This window comes from Nomascus leucogenys, chromosome 6 (genome assembly GCF_006542625.1).
Source record: "Nomascus leucogenys isolate Asia chromosome 6, Asia_NLE_v1, whole genome shotgun sequence".
Lineage (NCBI taxonomy): Eukaryota > Metazoa > Chordata > Mammalia > Primates > Hylobatidae > Nomascus > Nomascus leucogenys.
In genome coordinates this window covers 120437947-120462761 of record NC_044386.1, presented here as the reverse complement: position 1 = coordinate 120462761, position 24815 = coordinate 120437947, and the positions used below count along the sequence as shown (strand labels likewise).

General features: G+C 46.6%; 1 protein-coding gene across 1 annotated transcript in view; it reads right to left on the bottom strand.

Annotated features, from left to right (window-relative positions):
• ADAMTS17 (ADAM metallopeptidase with thrombospondin type 1 motif 17) overlaps positions 1-24815 on the bottom strand; it is a 361941-nt gene that overhangs the window by 64833 nt on the left and 272293 nt on the right. Inside the window, exons 16-18 of the mRNA XM_030813849.1 lie at positions 17665-17822; positions 14452-14611; positions 11738-11873 (exon numbers count right to left, since the gene is read on the bottom strand). Of these exons, the coding sequence (XP_030669709.1) occupies positions 11738-11873; positions 14452-14611; positions 17665-17822 (454 nt within the window). The remainder of the gene's footprint in view (positions 1-11737; positions 11874-14451; positions 14612-17664; positions 17823-24815) is intronic.

The window sequence follows — 24815 nt, the reverse complement described above, 5'->3', positions numbered from 1 at the left end:
TCCTCTAAAAGTGCTGGGATTACAGGTGTGAGCCAACGCGCTCCACCTCCAACTGCATTCTTTTGCATGTGGACAGCTAGTTGTCACAGCACCACCTGTTTGAAAAGACTATTCTTTCTCCATTGATTGCTGTTGGCACCCGTGGAAAAGCAGTTGACAGTAACCGTGAAGATTTGTTTCTGGACTGTCAGTTATATGCCATTGTTCTTTATGTCTATCCTTATGCCAGGGCTACACTATCTGGATCACTATAGTTTATAGTAAGCTTTGAAACTGGGAAGCATGAGGCCTCCAACTTTGTTATTCTTTTCTAAGATTGTTTTGATGATTTGAGGCCCTTTGCAATTCCATATGGATTTTAGGGTCACGTCCCCATTTGTGGAAGGAAGATGGCTTGAATTTTGATAGAGATTGCACTAAATCTATAGACCAATTTGTAGAGTATTGTTATCTTAACAAGTCTTCTCATTCATGAAAATGAATGTCTTTCCATTTCAGATATTTTTGTAGTTTTCAGAATATAAGTTTTAAAATTCTTTTATTAAATTTATTCCAAAGTATTTTATTCTTTTTGAGATTATAAGTGGATTTTTAAATTTCACTTAATTGATACTATACAGAAATACAGTTGATTTTTCCTTATTGATCTTACATCTGCAAACATCCAGAACTTGTTCATTAGTTCTAATAGTTTTTAGAGGTTTCTTAGTATTATCTGTATACAAGATCATGTCATTTGTAAATACAGACAGTTTTACTTCTTCTATTCAAACATGGATGCATTTTATTTCATTTACTTGGGTAAATGCCTAGGCTGGAATCTTTAATAAAATGTTGGATAAATAGTAAGAGCAGATATTGTGTCTTGCTCCCGATCTTTGGAGAAAAGCATTCCGTCTTTCACTTTAAGCGTGGTGTTAGCTGTGGGTTTTTTGCAGATGCTCTATTCGGTTTCAGTAGTCTGCTTATGTGTAGGACTTTTCCCTTTCCTGTAAGTTATCTAACTTAGGGCATAGTTGGTTCAGTGTTCATTCCCAATCCTTTTCATTTCTGTAAGGTCAGTCGTCACATTCCTGCTTTCATTCTTTAACTTAGTAATTCACATCTTTTTTTCTTGGCCAATCTAGCTAAAGATTTGTCAGTGTTGTTCATTTCTTCCTATAGTTAACTTTTGGTTTATTATTCTGCTCTACTGTTTTCTACCCTTTATTTCATTAATTTCTGCATGAATGTTACTATTTCTTTCATTCTGCTTGCTTTAGCTTTTGTTGCTCTTCTTTCCCAGTGTCATTACATGGAAGGTTAGTTTACTGATTTGAAATCTTTCTTCTTTTTCAATATAAGTGTTCACAGCCATACATTTCCCCTTAAGGCCTGCTTTAGCCACATTCCCTAAGTTCTGTTATGTTGTGCCTTCACCTTGATTCATCTCAAAGTATGATTTAGTGTCCCTGGTGATTTCTGTTTGACCCACTGGTTGTTTAGGAAGGGTACTGTTTAATTTCCGTGTACTTATGAGTTTCTTAAACTTTTTTCTCTTACTGATTTCTAATTTCATTCCATGGTGGCCAGAGAACATACCTCGTATTATTTCTATTGTTTTGTGCTTGTTAGGTTTATTTACTGGCCTAGTATATGATCTATTTTGAATAGTGTTCCATGTGCAAATTCTGCTGTTGTTAGGTGGAGTGTTTTATAGATATCAATTAGGTTTGGTTGGTTTATACTGTTAAGTCTTCTATTTCCCTGTTGATACACCTTCTTTTTAAAATCCATTATTGAAAGTGAGGTATTGAAGTCTCCAGTTATTATTGTTATGTATTTATTCCTTCATTTCTGTCAGTTTTGCTCCATGTATTTTAGGGTCTTATATGTTTACAATTGTTACATCTTCCTGAAGGATTGCCCTTTTATCATTATAAAATGTCTGTATTCTAGTAATATTTTTTTAAAAAAAATCTTTTTGTCTGGTACTAGTATAGCACTCCTGCTTTCTGCCTGCATGATGTAACTTTTTCCATCTTTTTACTTTCAATGTATTTGTATATAAGTACACACTCAGAAGGAGAAAAGAACAATTCTTATCTGTGGACTGTTCATTGCTGTAAGAGAGTCAGCCAGCACAGGACTCTGCCAAGAATGACCCTCATTAGACCCCAAGGGGAAAGGGTCGTTCTGAGACGCAGCCACCAACATATCCAAGCTCATTTCTGAAACCTCTCAGCAATTCCACAAGCTAGGAACCCTTCCACTGTTGCCCTGACTGCACAGCCATTTCTTCTGTGGGCTGATGTTTCTTCCAGAACCTGGAGAATCCATAGTTTCCCTTCATTTCTGATAGACGGCTTTGTAATCTCTTTTGGGGCAGCGGTTGTTGTTGCTGTTGTTCTTTCAGTCTTCCTCAGACGAAATCTCACCTTTTCCCTTTACTTCTCCTTTCTTGTAACTGTGACATAAAAAGTCAAATGGAAACATCAAGTGCTTGATGGTCTTCACATTTTATTACTTAGAAAAATCAGGAAGAGAGAAGGATCTCTTTTGATGGGTTGCACAGCCTACATGCAAAGCATTTCCCAACAGGAGAAAGCCTGCCACCTGTGAACCTGGTACCAGGGCATTCTCTCGTCCTCTGTAATGATCAAACGAAGGGATGGTCAAATGACCAAAAAAAAAAAAAAAAAAAAAAAACCTCTGAAAATGCTTTCTTGTCCTCCATCTTGAATGTTTCTTAATTTAGATAAATAAGGTAAGGCTTCAAAACTTACCATTTAATTTAAAGACAGGTGACATCCTGAAATTTGTGTCAGAAAGAGTTCCAACATCTTGGCAATCTAAATTTCTCCTCCCCACTCACATACCATCAACAAGGCATGTAATAGACCACAGGTATTAGTCACAATTAGATTTACCTATTTTATTTTAGAAAAAGACAGGAAAGAAAATGTTTGTGTCAAATGGTATTTCTAGTTCTAGATCTCTGAGGAATCACCACACTGACTTCCACAATGGTTGAACTAGTTTACAGTCCCACCAACAGTGTAAAAGTGTTCATATTTCTCCACATCCTCTCCAGCACCTGTTATTTCCTGACTTTTTAATGATGGCCATTCTAACTGGTGTGAGATGGTATCTCACTGTGGTTTTGATTTGCATTTCTCTGATGGCCAGTGATGATGAGCATTTTTTCATGTGTCTTTTGGCTGCATAAATGTCTTCTTTTGAGAAGTGTTTGTTCATGTCCTTTGCCCACTTTTTGATGGGGTTGTTTGTTTTTTTCTTGTAAATTTGAGTCCATTGTAGATTCTGGATATTAGCCCTTTGTCAGATGAGTAGGTTGCAAAAATTTTCTCCCATTCTGTAGGTATGTTTATTGCGGCACTATTCACAATAGCAAAGAGTGGGAACCAACCCAAATGTCCAACAACGATAGACTGGACTAAGAAAATGTGGCACGTATACACCATGGAATACTATGCAGCCATAAAAAATGATGAGTTCGTGTCCTTTGTAGGGACATGGATGAAACTGGAAATCATCATTCTCAGTAAACTATCGCAAGGACAAAAAACCAAACACCGCATGTTCTCACTCATAGGTGGGAATTGAACAATGAGAACTCATGGACACAGGAAGGGGAACATCACACTCCGGGGACTGTTGTGGGGTGGGGGGAGGGGGGAGGGACAGCATTAGGAGATACACCTAATGCTAAATGACGAGTTAATGGGTGCAGCAAAACAACATGGCACATGGATACATATGTAACAAACCTGCACATTGTGCACATGTACCCTACAACCTAAAGTATAATAAAAAAAAAAAAAAGAAAATGTTTGTGTTTCAGACTAGCAAGAAATTGATTAAAAAACCATATATTTTCAGATTGTGGCTGTAGCTACAGATCCACATACTCCAGGCTTCACTCTTAAGTCATGATCTCTCTCTCTCTCTCTCATACATGCACGTGCGCACACACACAAAACGTGCTTTAATAAAAAGGAAGGGATTCCATTCCATTTTAGCCCCAAATAAGGCCAGCCTGATTAATTGAGGAAGGAGAACAAATTTAAAAACCAAATACGCTTCCTTGCAAATGACTATTCAATTCAATTGCCAGTAAGATGTTGAATGTTCTTTTCTGAATCACTCTAATTCAATGTACAGTACAGCATGTACTGCCTGGGAAGAAGTTCAAATCATAAATACTATAGGGAAATATCTAATAACTTGGAATGGCCTTTTTCAAGTGGCTAATAAGCTCTTAAAGACTGCAAAAACGTTAAATCTGGTAAAGCACAACGTCTGTGCTCTGGGACGAGTCCACTTCACTGCCAGCCCCTGCCTCCTCGCTCCAGGACCACCTGAGGCTGGCTCTCAAGGGTCTCGGCACATGGTACTGCTCTTTGGATGCTGAACGATGGGGAGGCCTCTTTCCTGCAGACAGTGGTCAGCAAGGTGAAGGCTGCCGGCCATGGCCGTAACAGCTGAGCTGATCTGTGATTTCTGCCACGCCTGCCAATGTCAGGGCCAGGTTTGTCGATGTTTTTGTGTTGGTGTGTGAGATGCTGGGGAGACGCCATCTGCCATGTGTGTCAGACTCCAGATTCCATATGGTTACAGCAGGGTTTGGGAGAAGTATCCACAGAGCTAGGATTAGAATAAAGAGGTGCTAATGGTGTGCAGTTGGGAAGGCAAAGGAAACTGTCAGGAACTCAATGGAAAAAGGGTTGAAGAAAATTAAAGAGAGATCAGGAGAAATAAAGGAAAGTATAAAGGAAAAAGACAAACATCTCTGCCATTTTAAAGGTCAAAGAGTAACAATAACATAGAAAGGCTCTTTCACCTTGCCAGGTTCAACAGTGGGTTGCATTCTGGCTTCTTTAATAAAGTTCACACCATGGGATTCTTGGGCGCTTCTTCCAGGTTCCAGGCTCTGTCCTCCACTCATGCCACCCCATCTGAAACAGCCATTTGTAATCCAGACCCTCCACATCTCCACCTCACCCTCTTGCCCAGGTGCAAGTTTTTACTTGTGTGTCCAATCTCCCCGATTTTCTGGCACTCATTTCCTAAGGTCAGGCTTTCTACTTTTCTTCACTTACTAGCATGAATCCATGTAACCATAGGTTCTTATGAAAGACTCATGACAACTAGATCGTGCCATGCAATAATTAAAATTTTGTTGTCCAAATATGTGTGTGTGTATAACAGCTGCACAGAAGTCCTCCCTTATCTGTGGCAGATATGTTCTAAGACCCCCAGTGGATGCTTGAAAATAAGGCTAGTACTGAACCCTGTATATACTAAGCACAGATTTCTTTCTTCTTTTTCTTCACAATTTCATGGGTAGAAGATTCACTTACTGCAGATCTGAGCAACCTCAGCATACATTTTTTTCTTTCCTTATTAAGTTGAAGACTTTTACCTTTTCACTTATAGGATGCATTTTATAGCTTCTTTTTAGCACATCTGAGTTCTCGTCATCACCGCTCTTGTGCTTTGAGACCAATATTAAGTAAAACACAAGAACTACGACACCCAACAGTCAATCTGCTAACTGAGATGGCTACTGAGCGACAACCAGCAGGGAGCAGAAACACTGCGGATCCCCTGCACAAGGGGATGATTCACGTCCTGGGCAGGACAGAGCGGGATGGTGTGAGATTTCATGACACTACTCAGAACAGCAAGCAACTTAAAACTGATGAATTGTTTCAGATATTTTCCTTTTAATATTTTTGGGCAATGGTTGACCACGGGTCACTGAAACCACAGAAAGTGAAACTGCAAATAAGCGGGGACTACTGTACATAACACGTATATATATGTATATTGTGCATGTAGATATATTTACATGTGTGTATGTATATATGTATGTGTATGTATGTATGCATAGATCTATCTTGTTAGGATTTGCAAGAGCTTTAAAATCTATTATCAGATCATACATTTCTTTAGCCAAACAATAAATCCTCTTTGATGAGTCATGGCACTCACATATCCAGTTTAAGAAAAAGTACAAGGTCAGAAGGTTCAGAATAAACAAATCAACAAAGGAGCAAACAAAACCAGCCTAGGGCAGGCATCCGGACAGGACACTTCCTGTCTACAGTCTCTAAGGCAGATTTTAGGTGCTATTTTCTCTTGTTTTTCAATTTCATTTTCGTCTCTGCTCTAAGTAATTCCACTCATTCTTTAAGTCTGATTCACATGATTTTACAGTCAGGAAGGGAGTGGAAGGAGGTGGGAAAGAGAAGTGGTGGGGAGGCAGAAATCGAATATTTATCAAGTTACACAATAAAAAGAAATTCAGAAATCTAACATGTCCTCCTTTGTATAATAAGAAAATACATTCCCTGAGCTAATACCTGCAGAGCTCTGGCTCGTGCTGAGGGTGTGGGCCCAATATCTCAGTGGGCAAAACGAGAGGAAGCAATAATCCGAAACAGAGGCCAGCAAACTCTTATGTGTGGGCTATGTCCGGCCTGTGGGGTTATTTTTGTACAACCCAAGGGCAAAGAACAAATTTTACATGTTTTAAAGGATTATGAGTCAAAATACAGAAAAAAATGTGCCAGAGACCACATGTGGCCTGCGAAGGCAAAAATATTTATTCTCTAGACCTATACAGATGAAGTTTGCTAACCCCTGTTCTATGGAGATACTAAGAACTTGCTTCTGAAATTGCTTTTAGTCTGAAGCATATTTGGCTTGAACTTGGCTCAAACGTGGTGAGACTGCAGGACTGCGGTCCGTCAAGCCAGAATGACTCTGAACTTTCTGTAGCAATATACACACTTGATGTTATCTACCATAGGCTTAGCACAGCTCTGTGGCACTCGTTTATAGAGTTTGCACTCATGTTTGTTTATGTCACTTTGCTTTGTAGGTGTTTTCCTACATGATCTTCTAGTTTCAGTTTTGTAGTGCAGCAAGGTTCTCTCTTAGGAGATACATGGGAGGCAAAATCACAAACTTGCTATACTTGCCCACTTGTTGTAATGATCAGAGGGCTCTGTTATGGCACTTTGAATTAATCTGGAATCTAGTTGAAACGTGAAGATGTGATCTGATTACCTCTCATCTGTCTTTCACTAAACCTGGGAAATTTCTGATCACTGTTTCTTAAATGATTATTTTTCTGCTCCATTTTCTCTCTCCTCTCCTTCTGTGACTCCAATTACCCTTATGCTAGAAGGCTTGATACTATCCCACAGGTAACTGAGTCTTGCTCATTGTCAACGACTTTTTCCTTCCCATTTTCTAACTGAATAATGTCTAATCTTCTATCTTCAAGTTCAGTCATCTTTCATCATCTTACTCTATTGTTAGACCCATGGAGTGAATTTTTAAAATTTCAGATATTGTATTTTTTAGTCCTAAAATTGTGTTTTGTAGAGTATCTCTTTTTTTCTTCTGAGATTTCCTATATGTTCCGTGACCATGAGCATAGCTTTTCTTATGTTTCTGAGCATAGTTACAATAGCTGCTTTAACATTCTTTTCTTCTAATTCCAACATACGTGTCATCTTGCAGTCAGTCTCCATTAATGGGCTTCTCTTCTGAGTATGGATCTGCTTCCCTATACGACTAGTAACTTTGGATTGTACCTGGAACACTGTGAATGATACACTAATGAACAGCAGCACTGCTCAACAGAAAGAAGATGAGAACTGGATATATAATTTGGATTTTTTTTTTTTTTTGAGAGAGAGTCTGGCTCAGTCACCCAGGCTGGAGTACAGTGGCATGATCTCAGCTCACCACAACCTCTGTATCCCAGGTTCAAGCAATTCTTCTGCCTCAGCCTCCTGAGTAGTTGGGACTACAGGTGTGTGCCACCATGCCTGGCTAATTTTTGTATTTTTAGTAGAGACGGGGTTTCATCATGTTGGCCAGGCTTGTCTCAAACTCTTGACCTCAGGTGATCTGCCTGCCTTGGCCTCCCAAAGTGTTGGGATTATAGACGTGAGCCACCATGCCCAGCCTGTTAATTTGGATTTTTTTAGAAGCCACATTAAAATAGTAAAAAAAACCTCACATTTAATTTTAGTAATATATTTTGTTTGTCCCAATGTATCCCAAATATAATCATTTGGGATGAGTATAATCAAAGTAATCACATTAAAAATTAAGATATTTTATAATCTTATTTTATAAAATTATTAAGACTTATAATCTCTTTTCATACTAAATCTTTGAAACCTCATGTATATTTTATATTTATAGCAGATTTCAATTTGGAGTGGCTAGTGACTACCATATTGAACTATGCAGCTCTAGAGTTTCATTTTAGAAGAATATTGAATTTTTGTTTTAGCAGGCAGCTAATTTGGCTGGAATAAAACTCCAGGCACTGTCTCTCTTGTGGTGGGCAGCAGCTACACTCTCAGTTCAGGTCTTCTAGCTTTAGCTGTGCTATGTGGGGTCTGGCCGGCCTGTCTTATTCTTAGATTTGGCCCTAGTCTCTAAGAATTCCCAGAGATTCTTGAGATATATGCAGAATTTGGGAGTCCCTCTCTGTGGCTCCCACCTTTCTGGAGTTTTTCCTTCTCAATTTCCAGCTGCTATGGGTTTCCCTGAATATTCTCCTCTGATGGCTTAACCAGTAAAAGATGGCAGGTAACTATCAGAGTTTTAGCTAGTCTCAATGGAACTAGGGCCTGCCTTTCGCTGAAGAGCTGTCAACATGGGTAATTCAATTCCATGCCATTCTATTCCTCCATTTCTCTATTTCTCTTCAGTTTCTAACTGCTTTCTAGCTTTAATTAATTAATTAACTAATTAATTTTTGAGATGGAGTCTCACTCTGTCACCGAGTCTGGAGTGCAGTGGCAAGATCTCAGGTCACTGCAACCTCCACCTCCCAGGTTCAAGCAATTCTCCTGCCTCAGCCTCCTGAGTAGCTGAGATTACAGGCATCTGCCACCATACCCAGCTAATTTTTGTATTTTTAGTAGAGACAGAGTTTCACTATGTTGGCCAGGCTGATCTCGAACTCCTGACCTCAAGTGATCTGCCCGCCTTTGTCTCCCAAAGTGCTGGGATGACAGACATGAGCCCCCTCGCCCAGGCTGCTTTCTAGCTTTTAAACAATTGCTTTTTATACGGTCTCCAGAGTTCGTAACTCTTATCTGCAGGAGGGCTGGTCCAATGTAAGCTACTCTATTGTTACAGGAAGCAGAATCCTTGATTTTTAAACCTTTTCCCTGGAGTTCCACAGAGGAGCCAGGGCCTACTGTGAGTGGTGGAAAAGGCGGAGTAGATTGGCCCACTCTGCCACATCGTGTGTGTGTCTCAATTCAGTGGTAGCAGTTCTCATTTCATCTGTTTCATTTTATTGGTTTCTGTGCATAATTTTAAAAAGACTTGGGTATAAAATAGTTTGAAAACAGAACTGATTGGAAGTCAGGAACCCCAAACGGAGGAACTGGCTGAAGCCATGGCAGAAGAACGTGGATTGTGAACATTCCATGGACATTTATTAGTTCCCCAAATTAATACTTTTATAATTTCTTATGCCTGTCTTTACTGCAATCTCTAAACATAAATTGTGAAGATTTCATGGACACTTATCACTTCCCCAGTCAATACCGTTGTGATTTCCTATGCCTGTCTTTACTTTAATCTCTTAATCCTGTCATCTCATAAACTGAGGAGGATGTACGTCACCTCAGGACCCTGTGATGATTGCATTAACTGCACAAATTGTTTGTAGAGCATGTGTGTTTGAACAATTATGAAATCTGGGCACCCTGAAAAAAGAACAGGATAACAGCAATGTTCAGGGAAAAAGAGAGATAACCTTAAACTCTGACCACCGGTGAGCCAGGCGGAACAGAGCCATATTTCTCTTCTTTCAAAAACAAATGGGAGAAATATCACTGAATTCTTTTTCTCAGCAAGGAACATCCCTGAGAAAGAGAATGCACCCCTGAGAGTAGGCCTCTAAAATGGCCCCCTTGGGTGTGGCCGTCTTCTATGGTCGAGACTGTAGGGATGAAATGAGCCCCAGTCTCCCGTAGCACTCCCAGGCTTATTAGGAAGAGGAAATTTCTGCCTAATAAATTTTGGTCAGACCAGTTGCTCTCAAACCCTGTCTCCTGATAAGATGTTATCAAGGACAATGGTGCCCGAAACTTCATTAGCAATTTTTCGCCCTGGTCCTGTGGTCCTGTGATCTCGCCCTGACTCCATTTGCCTTGTGATATTCTATTACCTTGTGAAGTACGTGATCTCTGTGACCCACACCCTATTCATACAGTCCCTCCCCTTTTGAAAATCCCTAATAAAAACCTGCTGGTTTTACGGCTCAGGGGGCATCACGGAACCTGCCGACATGTGATGTCTCCCCCGGACGCCCAGCTTTAAAATTTCTCTCTTTTGTACTCTGTCCCTTTATTTCTCAGCCTGGCCAATGCTTAGGGAAAATAGAAAAGAACCTACGTGACTACTGGGGGCAGGTTCCCCGATACAAACATGCTTCTCAAATGGAGCCCTAAGACCTTTTTGCTCAGTCATGCCCTTGAGCTCATGCTGACCTCCCCTCCTCCATCGTCTCTTACCCTATTTTCTAATCACTTCACCAGGGCCAGGCCGTCTTTAGTTTCCAGAGAAGAGGCTGTAGCCTGTTCGACTGCTGAGTCTTTACAGTGGCAAATCCTCCTTTCTGTGGCCCCTGAATATGACTCGATGGACTGATCAATAGGCTTGTGGTACAGCTGCTCATACCAAGGTGCCCAAGCAGATTTCCCACAGTGAGCTCTTCCTCCAGGCCTTTGGCATTAGGGTGGAATTTCATTCTTAATTTGGCAAGGAGCACAGAAAATCATCACAGCAAGCCTCACCTTCTTTGTTTCCTTCCTGTCTCCTCTCTTTCTCACTCAAACACATTTTAAGAGTTTGACAAAACAAACGGGGTTGGTGCAAAAGCCAAATATGTTGTGAAGCTCTTGTACTAGGCAAGTGGCACAAATTAAGAAACCTAGAAAATGGAAATACTAAACACGCACCTAGTTAGAAAAGGTCAACATGCCTTAAATGATACACAGAACCACAAAGCAAAAACCATTCACCTCAATTCAGAGCAGAACGGAAGGCCAAAGGCTGACATGCCACCAATGTAATGGATTCATTAAAGTCCCGCTAAAATGACTCGAAAAGAGGAGTCTTAGCCGATGAACACATTTCACACAATTCATCTCCTGACAACCCAAGAGAGTTCACACGGGTAACACAGCCACGAAAGCTGGGGCTGGGACAGAAGTTCTGATGGATCCCAAAGAATAAACACCAAGATCCACACTTACTGGCATGAATTTCAGCCACTGAAACAGGTCACCCACAACATTAGCTTGTGCGCACCCTTTCTCCTGGGCACTCAGACTCCAGTATTTGTTTCCTTCTCCACCAAGACAAAGTAATTTGGGGAAGCCAATGGGTACTGGTTAAAAGTGTGTGGTGATGGCCATTTTTTTTTTTTTTTTTTTTTTTTTTGCCATGAGATGTTACTAATGGTCTCCTACACAATGCCTTCCAGTGAAGATTATATTTCCATCAGAGTTCTGGCTTAGCAGCTGGAAATTTGGTAATTTGAGCAAGTAGAAATCACTCATCAACAATAACGGAACACAGCATAGAGCAGTACTGTGGCATTAACTGCATATCACTCCCCACCACTGATGGTGCTGCTGCCCCAGACTCTGGTGGGTCCAAGCTACAGAACCCAGCTCCTTACCGTGACTGGCAGGGGTGCAAGTTGCACCTTCGGACCTGGGGCTCTGGGCGGCTTGCTTGAGGGCAGTCACTGTCGTTCACCAGAGTTGTGGTCTTGTTGACAATCCGTGTACACGAGACAATGGTTCTGCGCTCCCCTGGAAACCAAACCACAGGGAGCTGAGAGACTGTGGCTGCACCCAAGTGGAAAGGCTGGGCTTGCATGCCTACGAAAGAGTGTTTCGGTGCTGCTGATGGTCACTTGGTCATTTAAAGTGACTGTTGTAAATGTCGTGTGGTTTTTTAGAGAGGAAGAACTGTAATTGTAGGGAGGAGGGTACAAGACACAGAAGGCAGAGTGGGGCCCTGGAAGATTCTAGAACAAGATAAGAAAGCAGCAACACCTCAGATCAGTGGTGTCCTTGGACAGCTTGGGGTTCGTTGATTTGGGCCTTTGATTTCCAAAGATTGCTTATCTTTTTATCTGCTTGTTTGATGTTTAAAGTCTATGGAGATCTGATCTCAATTAAATACCTGCACATCAGCCCTCAGCAGAGTCTGGCTACCTATTACAGAACTCTTGCTTGCTGGGGAGAAGTGGGAGACAAGGAGTCTGGTCTGGAAGACACGCAGACCTGTGTCCTCTAGACAGGCATTCCAGAGCCATTCTGAACTTGTCTAGCCAGCCAGTTGGTACTTATGGCTGAGCCCCCACCTGCTCTTGGGAAGCTTTGCTAACCCATTATCCCAATTGGATGTAACCCTTCTTTTGGGTGTTCCCAGAGCACCCTAAACACTGCACGGCCATGCCTTTGTCAGGCAGGCTGAGTGACTGGGAGTTAGGAGGGTGGCCCTTGGAGCCAGGCCGTCTGGGTTCAAGTCTTGGCTCTATCACAAATAGCACCACAGTGGCCATAGTGTCAACAGTTGGCCACCAGGCTTCTGCGTCTCAGTTTCCTCAAGCAGCCTGATTTGCTTAACTTCCCTGTGCCTGAGGGCACCTCAGTGATGATTAAAATAAGCGAATACATATGGTGTCCATAGAACAGAAGCTGGCAGGTGGCTAACACTTCATCTTAGCTCTATTGCTGTCATTATTATTATTTGGGAAAAGTGACAATAAAAGATTAATAGGGAGTCGAACACAACTATTTGGATCCTGGGCTCCCTGCTGGGTCTGTGTCCTGGGCAATTTGTCACGTAGGGATGACTTGAAATCACGGAGACCCGAACCCCACCGCCGGTTCCTGCTGCCCCACATGGCAGCCTTGCATGAGTACAGAAAGCACGGAACTGCTCTCAGCTTTGGTGGCAGGTCTGACCACTGTGTTATGAAGCTGGAAGTCATCAGTGTCATAAAAGGATTTCCACCAAGCCAACAGCCACACAACAGCCTGCCCCTGACCCCAGGAGAGCCTGCTAACCGCTCCATGTGGGCTATGCTTAGTATGCGACAAGTTGCCCAAGAGGAAAACCTGGCTGGAATCAGAGGTCGATGTGTTGGCTGGATTTGGATTGTACCCGGAACACAGGTTTTTGGAGGTTGAAAGGCCATCGGCACAAGCGGCAGCTAAGGGCTGAGGGGGAGAAGGCCCCCCGGGGAGAGGTGCAGAGTGGAGGATGCAAGGCTGACCGTGGTATCCGGAGGCTATGCCAACTGCTGCAGGGCTGCTGCAGGAATAGGCTGAGCACAGACAGTGAAGGTGGTTGGCCAGGACGCCCAGGAAGAAATTCCTGTGTGTCTATAACTCCTACCCATGAAACATGGGATGAGTCCCTTAAATGGTAAGCAATGCTTCACATATTGGACGTCTAACAGAAGTTATCCAAGCAGTCAACGGGTGCTCAGGACTAGGGATGGCAGGGGCTATGCCCGGGGTTCCACTCCATCATCCAACTCTCTGGGTTGGCCTACCAGGGTCCAGGTCAACCTTCTGTCCCAACTCTGTGCCCACTAAGATCCACCCACCCTGTGTTCCATCTCCCATGACCCTTCTATGTGCCCTGCTAGGGTGACAAACAGCACTGTACTAAGAAACTGCTGGCTCAGAGTTCAGAATGGCTTCCTGCTGCCCCCTCTCAATGACACAGCAATAAACACAATGCCTTTTGGTCATATTGATTCTTGCTGTACGACAGGCTCTTTGGCTCACCCTGTGGACCCTGCAGTGGGTGTGAGAGACAACCACCCTATTTTAGAGGTGAGGAAACACGGGGTAGAGAGAGAAAGTCATTTGCTGAGGTCAAGGAGGAAGCTGTGCAGTCAGGACTCGTGCTCAGAATGTTTCACCCGACTTGCAGGACTTTTGCTTTCCATTGTATCCTGGAGTGAGGTGACTGGGGCCAAGAGGGAAGGGAGTTTGGGAGCGGGCAGAGACATGCTCTGGTGCCCCTCTAGCAAGCGGCAACAGCTGAAGGTCTATTCTGTTTATTCCCAGGGTCCACCTGTCACACCCGAGATGTAATCATACATCAGCCAAACCTCGCTTCACCCACAGGTCAGAGCTGTGGGGCCCTGGGCCCCAGGCAAAGGAGAGGTATGGGCAGGACCCTAGTGTGGGAGTCGGGAAGACTCTGCCCAAGTATTCTGCCGAGAGATTTTAGATGGGATATGGTTAAATTCCCGTGGAACTACAGGTTACAGATTTCCCACACCCTGTGTGCTGGCCACAGATGCCTTTCTCCTTCCTTCAGCAAAACCCCACACCCAACAGGCCACGGACCACGGCCACTCACCTCCTCCGCACTGCACACTGCACCCTTCCCAGCCGCTGTGGGTCCAGATGAACAAAGAGTCCTGCGGTTTTTCTGGCTCGCTTTGATTTTCCGCAGTGTGGTTTACAGGAATGGTGTATTCATAATGAATTCCATAATCTTGGTCGTGAAATAACAACACCTGGATCAGCCGCAAAGCAAAAGGCCATTTTGAGTAGGAATGAAGGCCCGTGGGATTGCCGAATCTCACACACAGCCACACCGCGGCTGTTTCTCCACGAGGGGTAACCAGCTCTTTTCTGGGGCTGAAAATAGGTCCCACTGAGGGTGCTCCTTTATCTCAGCCCGGGATTCCTCAGGGACTCTTGGGAGGAGGGTGAATGCAAACCATCAGGAGGGAGTTCTGTTCTTTCCTACCCAAGAGAGAGATCAGCTTAGACTAGGAGCTTTAGGATAAGCGACTCTGAAACCTCTCACTGCACTTTTCGTGGACAGCTGCGTCACGCAGAGAACAGTCCACATTCCTGCATGCTCACCCACAAAGCTGCCCTTGCAGACAGGAAAGACACAGATAAACTTTTACCCAGAAAAGCATCAGAGCAATTGGGGTGACTCTACTTCTTTGGAAATGAACATCTTCCTCCACTCCCCATCATCAATCACTGCCGTGTCAGTTGGTCCAGAGAGTCAGGGGTAAGGCAAGCTCAAGAGCAAAATGCAGCTCACTGCCAGAGGACTTTGCAGGGGCATCAGTTTGGGGTTCAAGGATGCAAGAGTCCTCCGCTGTCATGGGAGCCAGGACGATGAGTGTACGAAAGGGTGGCAGGAGCCAGACTCAAGGCTTCAAGCCGGGAGTGCGGTGGAGGTAGAGGGAGGGGTCTATCATGTTTTGTGGGAAACTATCATAGAGCTTGGAGACCTCGGGTCTGAAATCCTAGTCAGCAAGAATCTATGGAAGAGATGGGTTTAGAATGGCATGTGACAAGCCTTGTAAAGCCAGCAGGTGCATGATCAGCTTTATTTCTCTAGACATAACGGTGCCAAACAAGCCCTCTTGTAGGAGCTTAACATGGCTTGCTTGTGGATAATGAGTCTTCAAGCCAAGTCTGGAAGCAGTGAGTGCCCCTGGGTCTAAGTAACTAGCAGGTTCACTTCCAGCCCGAGAAGTCCGAGAATGGGCCAGCAGGCACTAAGGGGAGGGTGTGCATGGCCCACCTGACTTGACCTGGGGCAGACCAGGTCAAAGTGTACCAGACAATGGGAGCCATTTCCCTCCAGCCATCTCTCAGCCTCCAAGGCTGAGTTGTGGGGTTGGGCTGCAGTGCTAAGAGCAAGTCTAACTGCATCAACATCCACAGCTCCACCAGAGAGACCTGCCATAACACATTTGGAAAAATGCCTCCAGTTAGGGAAAAAAACCACCAAAAACCAAACTAGTCTTAGAAAGAGATCTTTATCATCTCAGTATGAGAATAAGACTGGTGAATTGAGAATTCATATGAAAGCAATTTTGTAGCCAGATATAGTGTGTGTGTGTGTGTGTGTGTGTGTGTGTGTGTGTGTGTGTGCAAGTGTGTGTACTTGGTTTCAAATGCAGGTCCCCATGATTCTCTGGGTGCTACTGATTCTGCAAACAATGTGTACACCCCAGTTTGGGACCATGGCTTTCTACATAGAGGCAAAGGGGCACTTCTCATTGTCAGTTTTAAAATCTTGAAGTGACAATCACATTTTGAAAGAAAAGCCATCAATATTGAGCGAGGGCTGAAACTTCAGTTACGGTAGTAGTTGCTTTCTCCGAGTTTTGTTCATCCTGGTCTGAATGAATCCAGGCTGGGTACTCCGCTTTAACGGGCTAACAACTTGCTCAGTTTACAAAGGCTTTTGGTGTAAAGGGAAATACACTCACATTGGTGTTTGCTAGAGAAAGCAAACTCTCATGCTAACAGGTGAAGTTTCAGTACAGGTTTTAGGTTTTGCCTCCTCTCTTAGTCCCTCTGAATAACTGCTTTTAACTCAGAATAGGAGGATTTGTTCGGACTGTGACTAGGAAACAATCTTCTCCCAGATAAACGACTCAGGTGCACATTCTTGGGTCCCAGAAACCTACTGGCAGGAAGGTATTTGCAGTGGACTGAGCGGGCTGAGTGGTGCACTGGCAGGTTTCTACACGGTTTAGATTGCACATGAAAACTGCCTTGCCTTTGTCTCCCCAGAAATTGTAACGGGGTTAACACCACTATGGGGCCACGCCCACCCTGGGTGCCAGTGCTCCCCAGCAGAGCCAGCCTCCTCAGGAGATTCCCTGGGTAATAGCTAGAAAATCTTTTGGGTGTCAACTAACCTGGAACACTTACAGTCTGCCAGAGATCACAAATTAATGGGGAAGAAGAACTTCCACGGAGAGACTCTGGCAGGCACTGTGGACAAAGTGTGTTTTGATTACAAGGGCACAAGCTGCCACAAATCCTGTTTTTTGGAAGGAGACACGGAATCAATGATGAGCTATCGTAAGTTAGCCATGAGAATTCCTGGATCTTGAGAAGGAAGCAGGGTGTTCCATTCCCTGGCAATATCTGACATGTTTAAAAGGAGGCATCACTGATGTTTCAGTGGCTTGCACGGAGGCCTCCCTGAGACAAACAGGTAAGACAATGGCGCCCTGGCCTGGCCCAATGGCTCACAGGTTTCTGGAGATCACCTGGGGAGTAGAATACCTGCATCATCTGATCCCCCACCCCTTCCTGATTCCCAAATGCTTGTTGCAAGCTGGGTCTGTGAAATCTGAGGGATGCTAGTTCAGAGCTGGAGTCATAGTTCATTTCCAAATGGTAATGATGTACACTCTGTGAGGGCAGATCTATGCATCTCACCAACTGATGCAAAAACAGACTTCCAGTGGGGCTGTCTGCTTAATGAGGCCAAGTCTCCCTGGCTGCCATCCAGGTAGCTAAGCATTTCCTTCTTTGAGGCAGCTCCTTTTGAAAAAGATAGGAGCTCGGCCAGGGAAGAGCCAGGGGAAGCAATGAGAGAATTCTGAAGCAGGTCGTGCAAGGGACTGGAAAAGAAAGGACCCAGAGAGGGGAGAGGACTGAGCAGCAGGGGACCTCGTAAACCCCTGGAAGCCAGATGCATTTCCTGCCCCCAAGGTCCCAGGAAGAAGTAAACTGGAAAGTAACTGGTAGACCTCTTGGAGCCACGCCCCCTAAGACAAGTGTGGAGCCAGCAACTTACCATCAAGTGCAGCGGTAGTTTGGTTGGTCCCTTGGCAGAAATCTTCTCCCACAGCCCCCTTCTCACATAGCGAACAGTGGTGCCTGCAATCTGGAACTCTCCGGGGAGCTCTATCTTCCAGTCACTGTTGATGGATCCCTTACCGGAGTCTTTGAGAGCTAGAAAGCAAATTGAAGACCAAAGAATCAAGGGGCTGGGGGTGGGAGGATCCAGCCTGTCTTTAAAAGGAATCTGCGGCCCCTGAGTGGAGCAGAGGTCTCCCCTTCCACAGGGGGAAGGAGGGAGGCCTGAAGCTAGAGAAGGGGAGTGCTCTGTGTACTGAGAACAAAAGCCTGGATCGCAGGGAGCACGGAGATACAGATCCCCAGGACCCCCAGGGAGAGCTGTGGGATTGATGGGCACCTTCCAGCCTGGGGTCCTGTCTGGAAACCAACTCAGATAGCTGGGGTTAGGGGTGGAGGGGCAGGGAATGGAGACGACCACAGTCTGATCTCATTTCACTAAACTTCCCCAGCAGATGGTTTTCTGCCTGATGAATTCATTCCATTTTAATGTGTCCTAGGCTACACACCAATTTTGCTGCTTTAGCAAAACTCATCAGTTCCCTTTCCTATTACCTACCTGGGGCTCTAGAAGGAAAGCAGCCCAACTCCAGCACCTCTTAAGGATCTGATATCCCCCCATTACTAAAGTGGACGTCCCTTCAATGAACAACCATTACTCTATTAAGCATGAACATTTGGAAACCCTAGCCACCCACAGATGTGGTGGTCACACGTGGCAGCTGTGGACGAGCGGTGCTTGGGGGCTGAGTGTAGCAGGGGAGGGGCACTCTCATACCCCAGCTCTGTGGCCTTCAGGTTCTCACGTTTGCTCGCCCACGCCTCTACAAGGGACAGCCTGTGTCAGGAGAGGCTGAGAATCAACATGCTGCTGACTGGCCGTAAGCAGAAACTTGGTTTTCCACACAAACCGCATATTTACTATATTCTGAGGCGCTCACCAGGACTTTTCTTGTGTCTTCCCACTTAGGGGTGGTTCTCATGTGGTTCTCATGAGGACAGCACTCTGCAGTGACATCCTATTTTGTTGTTGCTGTTGTTATTTAGGAAAAAAAAATCCCAACAAACTAAAACCTATTCTGGCATTTTAGGAGAAGGCAGCAGATGACAAGAGGTGACAGTAAGTCTGTCATTTCCCAAAATGGGAACTCCAGGGCACCCTCAGTCCTATGCCCACACTCCCTGCACACGCAACTGGAGCCCCACGGACACCCCAAACTGATCTACATATATCTCATTGGGATCCTACTCTGTCCATAATCAATGAAATCAGATTCTGCTGCACTGACTATTCTCTGCTTACTGAGGCCAGAAATGAAATGCCCACATTTAATACTGATTTTGGAAAATGAGAGTTGAAACCCAAAAGGGGTTTTGGTTACTGCTGAATTCATCAGCCCCAGGCTGGGGCAGGCCACAGGCAGCAGAGGGTCGCTGGGTAGCCACTGGCCTCAGTTCCCATCTCCAGGACATTCTGGTCCCACACTGCTCGCTCCCAGCAAACACAGAGACGCAGGCGCAGGGCTTCTCGTGTTAGAGGGACTGCCAAGAGAAACAGGTTCCTCACTTCCAGGAACTTTCCAGCAGAGTGGCTTCCAGTGGGGTCTCGTATCCAGGGTGGCTATGAGGTTGAGGATTATAGGACTCCAGGGACAGCTCAGGAAAGAGAAAGCCCTACCACTTGGAGTCGAATCTGTTTCCCTTCAAGAAATCCAACCCACAGCTGAACTGTCCTGGCTATGAGAAGGAGGTGAGAATGTTGGGACGCCCACAGTTTCCTCTCCTTTTCCTCTTCTGCTGCCACCATCTGCAAACTGCCATTTAAGGGGCATATTCTCTAGGTTGGCTCTTTCATATACTCTGACCCATTTCATCTTCTCAACAACCCTCTGAATTATTGTCATCACTTCATGGGTGAGGCAATGGGGGCAGAGAGAAGCACCTTGCCCCAAATCACAGAGCTATTCAGTTGTAGAGTGGAGACCTGAATCCAATAGACCAACCCTACTGCACTTATCACTTTGACAACTTTCAATTTCCATTTCTTTAGGTTATAGCATCAGAATAGATTTTTCTGACTAATGCTGAAATGTGCAAAGGTAAGGCCTGTTTTCAAAAAGGACAAATTCCAGGCTCTGTTACAGGGTTTCATATTCTATATACCCTTACAACAGTGACTGATTTCACGGATTTCCAACGCTTCTAGTGAGCTAACAATGCAAATATATACTTGGTTATATTAACTATTAGTGAATGTAGGCAAAGGATGCATGGAGGTTCATCATTCTTTCCAGCTCTCTGCAGGTTTAGAAAATTGTCTCTTGCACGCGCATGTGTCTATTTGGTTTTAGGATCCAGTGTGGGCTGGTGGGAAGGGGCAGATAGAAAAAACCAAGGGGCCAGACTCCTTTAAGACAGCAGTCCCCAGGACTGGTTTTTGGGACTAGGGACTGGTTTCGCGGAAGGCAATTTTCCCACAGACCAGGGGGTTGGGGGAAGTGGGGTGGTGGGGGATGGTTTTGGGATGAAACTTTCCACCTCAGGTCATCAGCCATTAGCTTCTCATAAGGCATGCACAACCTACATCCCTGGCACGTGCCATTCACAGTAGGGTTTGCGCTCCTACGAGAATCTAATGCCCGCTTCTGATCTGACAGGAGGCGCAGCTCAGGCGGCCATGCTCGCTCTCAGGGCACTCACCTGCTGCTGTGCAGCCTGGCTCCTGACAGACCACGGACTACTGCTGGTCTGCAACCCGGGGTCTGGGGACTTCTGCTTGAAGAAACACCTCAGAAAGCATGAGTTGTAGGAACAGCAGATGCACCCTGCCAGTCCCTCAGCCTGTTTTGAGGGCCTCCTCACTGGGGGCTAAAGACAGACACAGCTCCTGCTCCCAGGGAGCTCTCACAATTCAGAAGGGAGACTGAGACAGGATAAACATAACACAATTTCACAAGCTCTATAGTAAGGTGCCTGCAGGGCCCGGGAATGTTGTGGGATGGGGCAGATGGGGAAGGCTTCCTGGGACAAGCCCGCTTTCAGCTGAGCGTGTAAGACAGGGAGAGGAGACAACACCGCCCGCAGTGTGTGGCTCAGCGGTGTGTGGCTGCCTGCAGTGTGTGAGGCAGGATGCTTGTTCCTGACCCTCAGAGGCCAGGACGGCTAAGATCAGTTCTGGGCGGGGTGACGGAGGGAGGAAGGCACAGCACCCCGTACGGAGAAGCAAGTGGAAGGTGAAGTTTCTTCCACTTTTCGGAGGTTTGGCTGGGAAAAGGAGGCAAGAGATGGAGAGTGGCCTCAGAGGGTAGGAAGGAGGAAGGGGGCTCACTGTGAGGACAGAGGACACCCAAGCATGCTGAGGCGCCCTATGTAAAGGAGTCAGAGATGAGCAAATGATGTCTTTGCAGCTGTATGCTGACCACAGTCACACCAGGGCCTGTTCCGTAGAACCCACCTCTCTCACAAAGACCAGAGGGAAGCCAGGCAGCTGCTCTCCTCCTTGCTGGGCCACCAGCACGGACCGGCTGAGTCCCATATCCACGCCCTGCCAGTGACAGACTCCAACACTGGCTGCCCTGAGCTGGGGCCCCAGGCTCGTCCCTGGTTCGTTGCTTCTGTGAACACCCACTGGGCTCATCACACAGCATCTGTTTCTCCCTTTAGGCAAATGGCACCCAGGGTTTCTCCTGGGAACACGTTTTTCCTCCCGTCACGTGGGATTGGACCCCACGGTTCCAGGCACAGACCCACCACCCAACCCCAAACAGGGGGACTTTTGTTCACCTTAGGGAAAGGCAGCTTTCTTCCCACAGGGTTTCCCAGAGACTGGATGTGAGCCTGGATCTGCCAGCCCACAGGAAGATGTCCACAGAGAGGACAGGAAGGAGTGCCAGTGCGGAGAGAAACCGTTTCTCCTGTGACATCATTTTAAGCCCCTGGATCAAGCAGTGCCTGAAGCTGATGCTCAGCAACTGAGAGCTGGGTCTGGCATTCACACATGCTTTTTGGAGGTTGGGTTAAAAAATGCTAATCACGATGAGGGCAGAACAGGTGAGGAAAGAAAATTACTATTATGGCTTCCTATAAATAGGCCCCAGATGTTTACCACCAAGCTGAGTACCCCTGACAGGTAGAAGGCCTGGAACACTCCACCCCTGCCTCAAACTCCCTCCAGGGCCTCTGTCCATATCCCAGCACTAACACCCCTATCCCGGCTCTAACACCCCTATCCCGGCTCTAACACCCCTATCCCGGCTCTAACACCCCCATCCCGGCTCTAACACCCCTATCCCGGCTCTAACACCCCCTATCCCGGCTCTAACACCCCCTATCCCGGCTCTAACACCCCCTCATCCCGGCTCTAACACCCCTATCCCGGCTCTAACACCCTACCCCCAACCCCCTATCCCGGCTCTAACACCCCTATCCCCGGCTCTAACACCCCCCCCCTATCCCGGCTCTAACACCCCCTATCCCGGCTCTAACACCCCTATCCCGGCTCTAACACCCCACCCCCTCATCCCGGCTCTAACACCCCCATCCCGGCTCTAACACCCCTATCCCGGCTCTAACACCCCTATCCCGGCTCTAACACCCCCTATCCCGGCTCTAACCCCCTATCCCGGCTCTAACACCCCATCCCGGCTCTAACACCCCCTATCCCGGCTCTAACACCCCTATCCCGGCTCTAACACCCCCTATCCCGGCTCTAACACCCCATCCCGGCTCTAACCCTCCTATCCCGGCTCTAACACCCCCATCCCGGCTCTAACACCCCTATCCCGGCTCTAACCCCCTATCCCGGCTCTAACACCCCTATCCCGGCTCTAACACCCCCATCCCGGCTCTAACACCCCCATCCCGGCTCTAACACCCCCATCCCGGCTCTAACACCTCCTATCCCGGCTCTAACACCCCTATCCCGGCTCTAACACCCCCATCCCGGCTCTAACACCCCCATCCCAGCACTAACACCCCCATCCCGGCTCTAACACCCCTATCCCGGCTCTAACACCCCCTATCCCGGCTCTAACACCCCCATCCCAGCTCTAACACCCCCATCCCGGCTCTAACACCCCCATCCCAGCCTAACACCCCCATCCCGGCTCTAACACCCCTATCCCGGCTCTAACACCCCCATCCCGGCTCTAACACCCCCATCCCGGCTCTAACACCCCTATCCCGGCTCTAACACCCCTATCCCGGCTCTAACACCCCTATCCCGGCTCTAACACCCCTATCCCGGCTCTAACACCCCCATCCCGGCTCTAACACCCCTATCCCGGCTCTAACACCCCTATCCCGGCTCTAACACCCCTATCCCGGCTCTAACACCCCCATCCCGGCTCTAACACCCCTATCCCGGCTCTAACACCCCTATCCCGGCTCTTACCCTCCTGTCCCGGCTCTAAAACTCCCGAGGAGGTCGGTCTTTCCCCACTGGCCTTGTTTATGTATTTCTCAGGCCCTTTTTCTTAAGATGTTTTAAAGTGACTCTGAATGACAACCTGCAAACTACCCCACTTCCATGCCAAAAGTAAAACATCTGGGAAGTCAAGAGTGAAAAGGCCCAAAAAAGGGCAGGAGGGCACACCTGGAGACGGTTATAAGACCATCCTCAGAAACGCTGCACAGAGGTGGCAGCTGGCCCGGGGAAGCCCTACTTCTGCCATCAGAGGCCGGACGCTGGGCGGCAGCAGCAGCAGCAACTACAGCACGAGGCGGAGGCAGAGCCACTTGGGCCTCAGAGCCTGCCATCCTCTGATCACCGGAGCAGGGTCTTGCTTGTCTGCAGCAGAATGGGTGGGAGAGGTGTCAGGAAGAGGGCTCCTGGAGGCCATGGAGGAGTTACCGGATATGGTTAAGGAACTGTGGGGAAGGAAAGTGAAAGAGGCTGCGGCTGACGGACGAACCCAGGCAAGGCCGACTGCCGATGGGAAGGAACATACTGGACAACAGAGTGCTAGTGACAGCTGGCTCTCTGGGGAAAATAGCCTAGAGTTACGGCGTATTTGCTTCCCAAAGTGTAAATACTCTCACCATGACAGATTTTGTCATCCACCTGGCATCAGTGAACAAGGAGTGGGGAAGCGATGCCTCCAATTGGCTCTCACAAGCCACACACAGCTGTGGGGGCACTTCAACGAATTCGAAGATGCTTGTCTTTGCTTTGGAGGTGCTGGTCTGGAGCTGATGAGCTGGAGAACTCCTGCACAATCACAACTTGATTGAGGCCAGGCGTGGGTTTGGGGTCAGCTCGCACAGCCCCAGAAACAACACACTTGGCATGCCCACGCACTGCCTGTGGCCATCGCCGCAGTGGCTGCAAGTTGTGGCACACTGCAAATGCAGCTTTCCAGCTCAGAGCCTGCACGCCTTTCCTCGGGACAGCGTGCTCCCAGCCACACATCTGTGTATCTCTCAGGGAGAGGAAAACACAGGCAGATTATTAGCAGGAGGTCAGCAGATCCAGCAGGCATGGGGGTTACTTCCAACCTTTTCACTTCAGTGTCACTTAGCAAGATTCCAAATGTGCAGTTTGCCGTGGTCCATCCGAAAAATCCTAACTTCCTGCTAAAATCAGAAGTTCGCGCCTGACATCCCTTCAAAAGAGATGTCAGCCTCAGAGATTCCTTTGGGACGTCAAGATCATTTTCAACAGTGAATAAATAGGTTCACTGTGGAGTCCCATGAAGAATGACTTCATGGGGCCCTGTCAAATCCAGAGAGACAATGCAGGTCACCTCCTGCCCCCTTCTGTGGCAGCTTGGGTTGCTCTCCTGCCTTGCGTTAGCTGCACAGAGTGGGGTCTGCAAAAGCCTATGAGGCTGCAGCTCCAGGCACCTCTGTGCAGGCGTCCTTTCCGTAGCCTTATGCATAATACATTTTTTTTCCTGAAAGACAACCTTCCAAATTAAATACATTTTAGGCTCTACAAGTTCCTGTCCCCTCAAACCTTGGGCATCAATGAGTATCTCCAAGCCCGCTTTGTCTCTAAGTATTTTGAGATTAATTAGTGTGCACTTGAAATCAGGATATTTTTGGACCCAGAAAAGACTCCATAGGGACAATTAAAATGATTACAAATGC